The 13,785-nt window shown below is 43.4% G+C and overlaps 1 protein-coding gene across 1 annotated transcript in view; it reads right to left on the reverse strand.

Annotated features, from left to right (window-relative positions):
- Positions 1 to 233: 233 nt before the first annotated feature.
- ZNF704 (zinc finger protein 704) overlaps positions 234 to 13,785 on the reverse strand; it is a 70,435-nt gene continuing 56,883 nt past the window's right edge. Inside the window, exons 6-8 of the mRNA XM_014965154.1 lie at positions 8,489 to 8,593; positions 2,915 to 3,009; positions 234 to 597 (exon numbers count right to left, since the gene is read on the reverse strand). Coding sequence (XP_014820640.1) covers positions 486 to 597; positions 2,915 to 3,009; positions 8,489 to 8,593 — 312 coding nt within the window. The 3' untranslated portion in view covers positions 234 to 485. The remainder of the gene's footprint in view (positions 598 to 2,914; positions 3,010 to 8,488; positions 8,594 to 13,785) is intronic.

Genomic DNA, 13,785 nt, shown 5'->3' on the forward strand with positions numbered 1-13,785 from the left:
GAAAGCTTTCAAAAAGAGATCTTCATTTCAGGAAAAGAAAAAATTGTTCAGTTTAGCAAATACAGATGTTCACAGCACAGAGACTGAAATGGTTAAAAATGATCCTAAGGAGCAAGTAGCTCAGAGTTAGCAAAAAAATTAACTTTTTCCTTTCTTTTACAGAAAAACACTAATAGCTGCTCTGGTTTCCATACTTAGTAAGACAGAATTTTGTTGTATGTTCTTGGTTTTGCTTTTTTTTTTTTCCTCTATTGCTCCACACAGGTTTTGATTAGTGCTTCTCCTTGGCTACAAATGCTTCACTTTGAAATACAAAGCTCTTGTTAAAAAAAAAACAAAACACCCCAAACACACCCCACACCCCGCACGGCCCCCCATGGCTGGAGAGAAGACGGGAAGCACGGGCAGTGATACAGTGCAGCTGCAGCAATCTGGTTCTGCTGTCCTCCTCCCCCAGCCCCAGATCCTCTGCATAATTGCAATCTTTAGTCGATGAACCTTTGGCAGGCCTTCTTCCACCGGCAGGCAGTGCACCACATATCTCTGTTCTCCATCCCATAGACCTTCCGACACTTCTTGCCCTCCCCTCTGGGCTTCCTGTCAGAGAGAAAGGGAAGCTGGTTAACAAGATGCTCTCACAGCTTTGCTGTCCCACCCTAAGATCAGGACAACAATCTCAGTGGAGTGCAGCAGGCAGAGGACTTCACAGGGCTTTGGGCTGGTTTTGAGTCACCAGGAGCTGATGATGTAGAGTGACATATGAAGTAGTGAGACATCGAGAAGCCTCATCTGGCTTCTACAGCCTCTGTGGAAGCTGCTGAGCCCACTCCTCTGCTCCAGGGCTGGCCCCAGGACCAGCCAGCCCTGACTTGAGCTGGCTACTAAACCCCCTAGAGATAAATGGTATTTTAGCCAGGTGAAGTGCCAAGCTGCAATGGGCAGGCACAGCTAGTCTGCAACGTGGTCCAGGTCACCTCGGGCAGAAAGTCCTCTTTGCTTTAGAGCTGTGGTACAAACAGCTTGTGTAGCTCTGAGCAGAGGACCCTGACCACCAGCAGGCAGCAGCTGTGCAGAAGAAGGGAAAAGCTACCAGCTCCCTTCCTGCACAGCTCGGTCTGAGCCCACTGACTGAAAAACAGCAAAGGGACCCAAACCAAGTTTTATCCCTTCCCATCATTTGCAGCACGTTCACGTGTGCTCCTTCCTTCTCTGTCATCTCCAGTGTCAGCAAGGCAGGCAGCACCTGCTCTTACAGCTACAGCCATTGTCATGTCTTCCATCTTAAAACCACACTCGGAAGTTCACAAGTTTAGAAAAGACTGAAGTCACCGTTAAATTGGAACTTTTTTATTCAACACATAGGAGAGCCACCAGGCTGGGGAGGGGTCTGGAGAACAAGTCCTGCGAGGAGAGGCTGAGGGAACTGGGCATGTTGAGTTTGGAGAAGAGGAGGCTGAGGGGAGACCTCATTGCCCTCTCCAGCTCCCTGAAAGGAGGGGGGAGAGAGGTGGGGGTTGGCCTCTTCTCCCAAGGGAATCATGACAGGCGCAGAGGGAATGGTCTGAAGTTGGGGCAGGGGAGGTTTAGATGAGATATTGGGAAGAATGACTTTCCTGAGAGGGTGGTCAGGCACTGGAAGGGCCTGCCCAGGGAGGTGGTGGAGTCACCATCCCTGGAGGGATTTAAGAAATGGGTAGACATGGCTCTTCAGGGCATGCTCTAGTGCCCAGGATTATTGGTTTGTGGTGGGGTGTTGTGTGTGGGGTTTAGTTGGTGGGTGGTGTTTTGGGGTTTGTTGTTGTTTTTGTGTGGTGGGTTTTTTTTGTTTTGTTTTGTTTTTTAATGTGGTTGGACTCGATGATCTCGGAGGTCCCTTCCAACCACTCAGATTCTGTGATTCTGTGACAGTAAGCCAGCAAATGTGAGGAGCAATGCCCCAAGTAACCCAACGCTGGCTATAGCAGCACCATCTGACCTAGCCTCTTTAAATAATTGTTTAATATGCGTATTACGTGCTGCACGGCACCCACGGGAATTGCCTGGTGACTGCTCTATGCATTTTTGATTACTGAACATTCATTAGTGGGCACAACCCATGAACTGGGAAGACCCGAAGTTTGGTTTGTAGCATATACAGTGATCCGAGAGCCATGAAGGAAATGAAAAGCATGAAATCTTCCTTTTTTTCTCATTTTAGGCTACAGTCATCTTTAGGACTGTGAGAAATAAGGAGTTCCTTTACTGTAAGAAATTTAGCATCACAGTTTGACTTTTTAACATAACGTTTTAAACACTTTTTAGGCAGATTCCGGTCAAACATCAGTTAGCTTTAAGCTTATGTCTAGGAAGACAAGGTACAAAAAGCTTTGCTTTGATTTTTTTCCTAGTAAGATATGGTTTCTTACAATTCAGCTGAAACCAAATACCATCCTGACTGAATGGTGATGAACACTCAAGGCAGCCCAGCCTTTCAGGGAAAAAAAGCAAAGCCACCTAGATGGTGATGAACACTCAAGGCCTTTCAGGGAAAAAAAGCAAAGCCACCTAATGAAGGGCAGATGCTTCAGCTGGAGCAGTGAATTTGGGCAGGACCGCTATACGGGGCAATTCAGATCTGCCTCTCAACTCCAGACACACCTGGCATGAGGCCAGCAGTTTTGCTCCACAGTCTGCCTTCTTCATTTCACAACAGCTCCCTTTTCCCCCAGACTTTACCTTTGATGGCAATGAAAAACAAAATAGGTCCAGAATGCTTAGGGTTCTAGTAAGAAAGTGCCTGACAACTGCAATCGTGGTTGGTGGTGTGGGGTTTTTTTTTTTTTCTCTGTTTCTGTGGCTGCTGACACCTTATCTGCTGAAGGCCCTCTAGGTGGTGAGGCTGCTGGCCTGGCAGCAGGAGCTAATGGTCCCATACCTCAAGCCAAATGCTACTCTAGGCGGTGATGAGAGAACTGTGTGGGACTGTTTCTGCTCTCCACTCCCTGCAGGACGATTATGAGTTGGTGAGACCTGTCAATACAGACAAAAAAGCTGCTTATGAAGAACATACACACAGGAATGCAGTATAAACACTTTTCCCAGAAAATGCAGTTCATGATGCACGGTGGAAAGGTTCTTATATGACATACAACATAAACCAGTTGTAGATCTATTTAGAAAGATGACCATTTAGCATTAGGTACGTTATATTAGTTCCACTATGTTTCCCTGTACTTCCAGTCATCCAAAAGGAGCAAACCAGAACACAGATCAGCATCAATTCAGGTTTTGGGAAACACACAAAAAGCATTCATTCTTATTTAAGAACTCTGAATAACTCTTACAAAGATTTTCTCCGATTTAAACAGAAAATAACTGGAAAAATTAACTCTGGCCTGTGCTGAGATCAATACCAATAACCCCTCCTGTGAAATAAAAAGGATTTCACACGTTCCTCCTGCCTCTTTGTGGAGAGACAGCCTGGGAGAAGGGGCTTTGCTGGGGGGCAGTTACAATCAGCCTGGAGGTGTCACCGGGAGTGCGAGGCAGCCCCTCTGAGCAGGGCTGCTAACAAGATGTACCGGATTATTTCCTTTATTCTGCAATGTAAATCTCCTCAGCAGGTGTCCTCCTCTGTGAATGTTCCTGTGTGAAGGGTGTGCTTTGGTCTTCTGACTTTCCAAATAAGCCTCCTACATGAGCCTGGGGGTCGGCAACGTTATTTGAGTGATCACACGGCCTTAAGCTTGGCCTTAAATAATTCCGAAATCATTTACTGATAGGGCCTTATTTTGCTCCTGAGTAAATGCTACAACCACTTTACGTCTAAAACACCAGAAAAAAATTTACAAACACTTATTTTTCTGTTGTGCACAGAATGTAGCAAACTTCATGTGGGCATCTGATGCACGGAGTGAGTGCCTCCTGCAGCCAGGAACTGCAGGTATGGTCATCATTCCCCGCACTCCCACAGCTTCTCACTCCTGCCCTTTTTAAGTCTCAGAACTTCTGGAAGAATGTGAACTGACCTGACTTGAAGAGAGTTACTGAATGTGCTTTGATTTTTGATATAAAATCTATTTTATAGCTACTATGCAGTAGTAAAAAAGTAACTAACACTTGTAATGGAGTGCAGACACTCTATCCACTTTTACTCTTGGCTGGTAACTGCAGAATTTTCTGATTTAACTGCACATGTAGCTCACACTCTGAACAAATTTTGACCATTACTGATATATATCTCCAAAACATGAAAGAAATTTCCTCTCTCTTTGCCTGCTTACCATAAGTCATGTTTTATACATTCAGAGACCACCCTGGCTTCCTCTGTCCTATCGCTCCACAGTATCGAGGGCAGCTTGTTATCTACTACCTTTTTTCCTATCTTTATCAATCACTTCTCTGGTTTTACCTAAGAGTGATTGAAACATTGAAGATAAAATGCAAAGCAATAACACTTTTCTAGTCTTTGGCACCTGTCACACACTGCATGGTTTTCCAGTCACTACCAGCAACCAGAGATCTCCAGTCAATTCTGTTAAGGTTCTTAAAAGTTGTAAAAAACAGCGAGTTTTTGTATCTACCACTGCTAACTGATATTCAACACACTCCCCAGTTATCATCAAACAGAAAAGTACTTTGGTAGCCTCCTATGTTATAAAAAATGACCCTGATTGCTTTTGAACATAGAACAGGCTTGAGCAGTAACTGCAGGGCACGGACTGTGACTCCCTCCCGTTCTCCAGAGGGGGGTCTCTTTAGTTATCATCGAACAGAAAAGTACTTTGATAGCCTCCTATGTTATAAAAAATAATCCTGATTGCTTTCAAAAACAGAACAGGCTTGAGCAGTAATTGCAGACTGCAACTCCCTCCCGTTCTCCAGAGGGGGGTCTCTGCCCGATGGTGGCCATGGACCCACACACCTGCACCCAGGCTGGGCTTTAGGGTATTTCCATGTGCTTTGCAGCAGGTCTAAACAGCCCCAGGTGCCTGTACTCCTTTGTAGGCAACACTAAGAGCAGTTTAAGAGGAGGGTGTGAGAAGGCAATCCTTGCCCTCGGAGGCTTTTCATGTTTGAAGTGTTGTCTAACACAGAGAATTAATGTGAAATGATGGTTTTAAGGGAGTCCCTAGTGTTCCCAGTTACATCTCCTGGGGGCAACTACGGAGAAGATTTGTGATCTATAAAAATAAGATTATCAAACTTAAAGATCTTCTCGCCTGTTCAACCTTTTTGGGTCTTACAAGCAGTAAAGTAAAAATTGGTATCACACAGTGGAGATGACTCTGGCATTCATTTTATCCTACATTACATAAAAGGGGAACTAGATGGTCATTAAGTCAGTCCTCCAGTAGCAAGACACACAGACTCCAATGTTACTCATCCCACTTCGATCACTTAATTTGTTCTCCTCCTACATTCCCATGCTGTGCCTTAGTTTTTCTCCTCGTTCAGTCTCAAGTGGTAGAGCAAACATGAACTTGTCCTTTCTGCTTCATGCAGAGAATTGCACCTAGTCGTGACTCGTAGCTCTGCCAACACTCAACCTTCTCTTGCACCTACAAAGTTATCTTGGGAAAACAGTAAGAAAAGGTGTGTTTCCCATCTACCTTGAGAATCCAACACATGATTCAGAGCACAAAGTATAAGTACTTTGGAGGTTCCTCTAATCCTCTTATTCATGACTACCAGGTTTCTAGATAAATGCCTGCAGTTAGATACCCCTGAGCCTAAAGCAGCTGCATACCAAACCCCGACTGACCCAGCTCTACACACAGCTTGTCTGGAGGTGCTTAGGAACAGGCTGATAGCACATGCGTGTTTACAAAGACTTTTTGGTGCTGCTCTGCTAAAAACTGCCCAAAAGCAAGGACTTAATGCAAGTCATGACGGCTCTCTGAACAGCCCAGCTCCCGGGGCAGCAAGCAGGGAGTGCTCAGTGTCATTGAAATTCAACGTCCACAGGCATGAATGGGAAAACACCTAAGGTAGGTGTCCAAAAAAACACAACAGAAGACTATTTTGAAATTTTGTCTCTCTTGTGGACTTAACTGCTGATGTACAAGTCTAGAAAGGAGACTGTTCAAAACCAGGAGTCTACAGCCCTCTAATGGTTCAAGAACAGGCTGGCTCCATTCCACCACCACTAGTAACATGAAGAAATGTGTAGACCTGGGCACTTCTGCAAATCTGTGCCTAATCCTTTACTGCTCAGTGGCTTGTCCAGGCCAAAAAAGTATCCCTAAACCATTTTAGAAAACTGCTTGAATACATATTAAGGGTTAGGCAAAAAGTAATGGTTTGAACTTACTCTCTGAAGTTCCCTTGGGTGCTACTGACTAATCTCAGGGACCATGTATGTATACAATTGCATGAGTTTATAGTATGTCACAGTCTGGGCTAAATAATCCTCCTAAGAGAAGGAGAAAGTCCCCTATACTATAGCTTTCTGAAAGGCAGTTACACTCAGTGTAAGGGTGGGAATTGAGAGTGCTCTGTTTTCATAAGGCAACATGTCATTTACTTTGAAACAGGAGAAATGAAGCTTTCACTTAATATACAGTTATTTAACATCACTTCGCATTTGCACCCTCAATTACTGCACAAAATTTTCCACTGCAGGCAAGCCCTTGTAATTCATAAATGATCTCAGTGATGACAGAATAGTCTAATGTTTGCAAACCTAGAAGGTTGCCCCTCCCCTTTTTCTGTTTTTGCTATACAGTCTTACCAATGTTGTTAGACAGAGATAAAAATGCAGTTCATATGGTTGCCTGAGCGGTTTATAATTCTGCCATCATTCCTGCTTCCCCATATTTTTTATTGGGACTATTTTAAAACTGTACTTAAATCATTGGCATCTCCATACAATTCTCAGAAAGTGATCTGGCATTTCTTAAATTCTTTTGAGAAGTCTCAACTCTACAGCCACAGATCAACGCTGTTGCTTGAATAAATAAACTCAATGTCTATGTGTCTCTTAAGTGTCTCGTCTTGTCCTCTTAAGTGTTGCATTTACAGTGTGGCTAATTGCATTTTTAGATTCCCAACACTCCTGGCACCAATTTCTGCTACTCCACAAAAGGAGCTAGTTTCATAATTACTCTGTATCAACCCCATTGTTGGGAAATCAAATTCTCAAGGAACTTTATGGATACCACACTCCGTCAAGGCACTCTTGTTCAAATTGCTGCCAGCATGATGTCTTTCACTGTTAGCTGTTCCTTGATGGAATTTAATAAATATTCATTGGCAGAGTGCAGTGTAATTGATTCAGGGACTTTCATTTTTTATCAGCCCTGCAGGATGCCACAGCCTCTGCAGAAAATCTCCAAGATTTGCAAAAGGTTGACAGTAAGAAGCTTTGGAGATTCACTTGATGAAGAGAAGGGAGAGAAATAGTATCTCTTATCGCCATGTCTAATATCCATTGTCAGAAGGAAAAAGCTATATGGTTCTTTGGATGAGCAATGTGCCTCATATAACACACTTTAAAAATTCACAAGTTCATAAAGTAAAATATTAAATGAAATGTTATGATATCAAAAAGGTTTATGATTACAGAATAGAAATTTATACTGAAAAATGTTTTTTAATAAAAATTAGGATACATTGCGTTAATATTTATTTCTGTTTATTGTACAGAAGATTTTCCACTACTCACGAATAGTGATTTACATTTACTTTCAGTATTCACCATCCTCGGCACTAGAAGCCTAATCTTTTTGAACTTTCCATAAAGCTTTTTAACTCCCCCTGCAGCATCCTCACCCACACTGCATTGCATTTAGGACTACTGGAAGTCTAGTTTCAGTAAACATCCTGCTTCTGCAGTCCTGCTCATGGAACCAGGCCTTGTACTGGCTCTTTTGAAGAAAGGGTCAGAGTTGACTTTAGATCTAATACATATATCTGATACATCTTCATTAAAAATGACAAACTGCAATATGGATTAAACGTTATTATCTGTATAGAAGTATTAAATTTTGTGATATCGATAGGGACTTAAATATATATAGCCCACTAGAATCAGACTTTGCATTTCATCTTACTGTTTCTTTCTGTTGCTTTTGAAAAATGCTTCGTTTTCAGAGTTCCCTGAGGTAACAGCTCTACGGCTTGAACCCAATTAACCTGTTAGTCTAACCATCACCTCGCTGATTTTCCATCTAGTTTTGTAAGAAATCTCTCCGTGGCACAAAAGGGAGCACATAGTGCCAGGCTCTGCACCTACCAGAATGTTCTTTTGTAAACATGTAGTTTAAAAGATACGTATTATGGATACAGTTATCTGCTTGTAGACACCGATGCATAAAAAAAGTGACTGTAATGAATTACAGAGAATGAAAAATTTGCTAATCCTGGCAAACTGAGGCATATACTTCATTTGTTTCTTTTCAGTACCTCTTATGTCAGATTTGCTTTTATTGTGATACACTGTGAAAAAACCCCAAAATTTCTATAACCTTTTTCTTTCTTTCTTTTTTTTTAAATGTTGTTCACTTACTGGAATGCCAGTGAAGGTAACTGGAGGCGACTGCCAAGAGATGCTAAAGCTACTGCCATTGGGAGTGAATTTTGCTGACCCTGGAATGTTCACCGGAGGAGTGGCCTGTGTGAAAAGAAAATATCATTCCAGTAAGAAGAACCATTCCTCTTCCAAAGCATCTCAGGGGATCTTTCGCTCCTCAAAACTGTAAATCTCTGAAAGGCTTTCTGAGGTGGAAAAGAACGCATGGGGACAAGCATTTTACCCTTATGAGGGGGATATCATGCATAAACCAGTAAGGAAAGGACATATTTATATATCACTGTTCTTAAAACTTTGTTTAGAGAAAGACGAAAGCCAGTAAGGAAAGGACATATTTATATATATCACCATTCTTAAAACTTTGTTTAGAGAAAGACGAAAGCTCTCACAAAAATCCACACAAAACCCTTTAAAGTGAGATCTGACAAAAAACCCACACAAAATCAAACATTATTTACAAATAACTTTTAAAATAATGCCATATAGTAGCGAAAAATATTACAAATGATCACCTATTCCCCAGTGACAAACAAGGCAGTATTTAAACTGATGGCAGGTGGTTTAAACAACTGAAGACTGGCTGGTGAGTCTTGGTGGTCAATAAGGTTAACGATCAACAGTAAGGGTTGGCCATTTCTTATTTATCAGATAAATGTTGTTAACAATCATTCTAATTAAAACAGTCTTTCCTGTTAAAATCAAGGAGCTGAAAACCATCCCTGGGGTTCAAAAATGGAGCTCTTAAAAGACTAAGCTAAAGCAAATATTTGAAGGACCCCTGTGCACCTTGAACCCTTAGCTCTTCCCATCTGGACTGTAATGCCCAGTGCTGCCCTGGGGTGCGACACCTGATAATCTGAGCTCAGACCGTTGAGGATCTGTCACCTTCTGCCTTCTCTCTGGTTTTCTCACTGAGATCTGAGCCCTCAGAAATTCTCCCCTACACATTTTTGAATCCCATTTAATTTACAGTCAGGAAATTCACACCTCTGCAGTTACCCTGCCCAGCTGGAGCCCAAGCAGCCACCATGAACACAAGCTCCTTTTGACTCTTGAATTTCAAGCTTTCACCCAAAAAAACCGCCAGGCTCCTTGGTTTAAACTTATAAAGACCTTGCTATTAAAAATGACTTCTTTACTTCTGCTTTTCAATTGCCTGCGCCTGACAATTAACGCAAGACACTTATTTAAGGAGTGTTTGTGTTTGAGGCTGCTGAAGTTGTCTCCCAGCTTCAGGGAAGCCGCCAGGCAGAAAGCAGTGATGACAAACTACAACCTGATAGTCCCCCATTAAAGATAATCTTCAGAGTAAACAAGTGCTGAAGCAATCCCCTGGAGTCTCTCCAGGAAAAAGAAACTGGGGCTGCTGGCTGCCTCTGGCTGCGGCGGCGATGCTCTGCGGGCTGCCCAGCCTGCTGACAGCTCCAGGAGAATCCACACAGCCACCAGGAGCAGCGGCCACTGAGCTCCATAAAATAGAAAGACCTCGCTGAAAGGCATCAAGAAAAATTTGGCAACTCCAGATGGTACCAGCAGTGCTTCATCAAAACCCTGTTCAATCAGGAAGGAGCGAATGACCACGGCGCTCCTGCCAGAAAGAACTGGAGGCAGCTGGGTGGCAGGGAGCTCAAAGCTGGGGCAGCACAGTGCCTTCCTCAGACCTGCATCCTTGATGCTCAAAGAGCCTGCCTGTAGTCCCTCTGCAGCTAAATTTAACAGGTACAGGCACTGGTTTCATAAAGAAATGTAAACCAGAATCATAGAATAATTTTAGTTGGAAAAGACCTTTAAGATCACCGAGTCCAACCACTAACCTAACAGGGTCAAGTCCACCACTAAACCATGTCCCTCAGCACCACATCTACATGTCTTTTAAATACCTCCAGGGATGGCAGTTCTACCACTTCCCTGGGCAGCCTGTTCCAAGGCTTGACAACCTTTTCGGTGAAGAAATTTTTCCTAATATCCATCCTAAACCTCCTGTGGTGCAACTTGAGGCCATCTCCTCCTGTCCTACTGCCCATTACTTGGGAGAAGAGACCAACCCCCCCCCGGCTACACCCTCCTTTCAGGGAGTTGGAGAGAGCGAGAAGGTCTCCCCTCAGCCTCCTCTTCTCCAGGCTGAACACCCCCAGCTCCCTCAGCCTCTCCTCATAAGATTTGTGCTTATGCATGAGACGTTTAAAATTGCTGTAATTTGCAGTAACCTAAAATGCTCAGTTCTCTTTTTCTCATTGCCTAAATATCTGCCTCAGACACGATCAGATTTAGACAGTCAATCACCTTCTTCATTTGTTTCCTAGACGTGCATCTTTGCTCATCAAGCACAGCCACCTTCTTCAGGCTAATACTTCCTACAATCTCTTCCATGAGGTAAGCAACCTTAGCATCACAATGAACTGAAGAGTTTCTATACCCCAATCTCACTTCACTTGGAGACCTCCATCTAATTTCCAATCAAAATACATTCATGGATAATTTATAATTATTTATTTGTGCCAACATTGCCCTTATATTGAAATAGCACAGGCTTGTCCTCTTCTCCTCTCGGGTTTTTCCTCTCACTTTCTTCCCAGGCAGCAATCCCATCCTCTCCTCACCTTTGCTCTGCCCAAGCAGTCTGTCCCTGGGCTGGAGAGACCCTCCGTGTCCTCCCTGCCCTCCTTCTTCACTCTGATCACCTTCTTTCTACTAGCTTCTAATTGGAGCCCAGCATCCTTGAACTTGGTTGACCAGAACCCTACTCAGGATCTCAGCTGAAGTTATCCAGGGGTCTTGTACCTGGCACTGAAAGTCCCTGTCTCTCCTACATATTTCTTTACCAAGAAAGCCAACAACTTTTTTTTCCCCATTCACAGACCTGTTGTTGTTGGCTGTACTGCTCACGTCCCCTGAGTTCATTATCAGCAACGTTTATTATAGTATTTACATATAGTATTTGTCTAGTACCAAAATGATTTAATGACAATGAGATCAGGCCCAAATACAGCTTTTTTCATTCAACTCCACTAAAAACATCCAAACTTGCAAAATAATGTGCTGCAGTTCCCCCTAACTCCCCAGCTCTCTCTCCTACCCTACATTTAATCTCTAGCCTAACTACTGCCTGTATGTTTTAAGATCAAATGCTCTCCTCAAATCCAGAGGGATTTGTTCTTCTGTACTTCATCATTTACAAAGCTACCTTGTCCGAGGAAGATGTTAGACTGTTCTAGCATAATCTTTCTTTGGGGTTCCTCCACTGCAGTTCACCTCATTTGCTGTACTTTCCACAATTCCTTCAATTATTCCTTTAAATCCTTCCTCATCCATAGGTCTGGGAGAGAGAAGAGAGTCAGGACTCGCCTGATCCCTCCCCCACTACACCTTCCTTACTACAGGTATTATATTTGCCATTTTCCAGTAATATGGGAAATGCAATTAACTGAACTGTTTAAGATTCTGCGACCCAGCTTTGGGTTCCGTATTTTTTTCTGTCTTTTAGCAGGAATCCTGGGATGCACGTTATTCAGCCTCTCTTATCTGAGTTTGTTGAGCTGTGAATTTTGCTTCTTCACTCTCAATGAAGTAAGTTTCACTTTCATGCTCTCATCCATGTGAGAGATTGTCTTCATAACTACATCCCAGAACCTAAAGGGAGCCTACAGGAGATGGGGAGGGGGCTTTATCAGGGAGTGGAGTGACAGGATAAGGGGTAACAGTTTTAAACTGAGAGGAGATTTAGATTAGATATTAAGAAGAAATTCTTTGCTGTGAACAGGTTGCCCAGAGAAGCTGTGGCTGCCCCATCCCTGGAGGGGTTCAAGGCCAGGCTGGACGGGGTTTGGAGCAACCTGGGCTGGTGGGAGGTGTCCCTGCCCAGGGCAGGGGGTTGGAACCAGATGATCTTTAAGGTCCCTTCCAACTCTGACCATTCTATGATTCTACTATTCCTGTTCAATGCTTCATTTCAGTTTTGATACAGATAATATTTTTATCAGAAGTGAAAAAAAGCTTTAAGATCCTGCATATGGCTAACTCCAGCAAGGAAACTGCAGGAAATGCGGTGGTATTAAAGATGCTGTCATCACATTCTCTCCTATTCCATTTCACACAACAGATCAGTCACAAGAATGCCTAAATGCTAACAGTGGAAGCTGGGCTCAGTTCCTCCTCTTGCTGTTGAGGGTTGAAACTCCACTTTGACTCCCAGAAAGTGCTCTTCTTGCTGGGGTAGAGGGACTCTAGCACAAGATGCCACTGCTCTGCAGAAGCTGACTCCTTTGCAAGGAAAACCTGAACGTGATCTGGGCAGGGACCCCATCTCCTGCTTCCAACAGGAATGCCTTGAAACAGTTTGGACTGCATCACTCCTCGCTGATGAAACGAAGTATTGAAACCACAGCAATAGGAAAAGGAGACAGGGCTCGCTCAGACACTTGCAGTCTCGTGTCATGGAATACATCAATTCAAATCCAATTCAAGCGGCTTAAACATACAAACCAGGATTTCCTTAGGCAAGTGCTGTACTCAAAGGCTGCTTATAAAAAAGGATCAGGTGAGTCTCCAATTGCAGGGAACACTGTAACAACTGCAAACTCTTCTCAACAGCCTAGACTTGGTGCTGCACCCTGTGAGATATCTCCCACCTGAGATGCAAACTTCCACCCACGCTGTCTGTTGTGAACGAGAGCCTAAAACAAGCCTGTGAATTCTGTGTGGTTCCCTCTGCCCTTTTAGCAGGTCTGCTCTAGGCACACAACAAAAAGGTTTCACCTGCACAATGCTGTATGCCAAAGTTATTTCATCTGATAAATTTAACTGAGTTCAGTTCTCCGGTGCATACACAGGTCATAGACCACACTACTTCAAAGCTTCTACTCATCTTTTCTCATATGGCATCCAGACTAAAATATGTGAAGTTTTAGTGCACTTTTACAATTAATTCTTTCTGTCTGAACTTAGTTGGAAGTTTTTTGAACAGCGGTTTTTGGATCTGATTGGATTTTTGCCATTTGCAAAGCATTACCTCTAAGAGTAGGACACCACACATGCCTTTTCATTCTTCCTGCCCTACTCCACATACGCAAACTGACATCTCACACTGTACACATAAAGGAAATGAATTGTTTCTGGTATCCCTTGGGTACAGGCCTACAGATGCATGCAGTCCAAGCTGAGCTGAAATGAAGGCTCTGGCAGGGATTTGGCTGATGGAATGAGAATGTTTACAGCGCAGGAGACCGCATGTGAGCATGTCAGCTTGCACCCTCCTTATGGTCATTAACTGATGT

The sequence above is a fragment of the Calidris pugnax genome, unplaced genomic scaffold (genome assembly GCF_001431845.1).
Source record: "Calidris pugnax isolate Ruff unplaced genomic scaffold, ASM143184v1 scaffold41, whole genome shotgun sequence".
In the NCBI taxonomy this organism is placed as follows: Eukaryota; Metazoa; Chordata; class Aves; order Charadriiformes; family Scolopacidae; genus Calidris; species Calidris pugnax.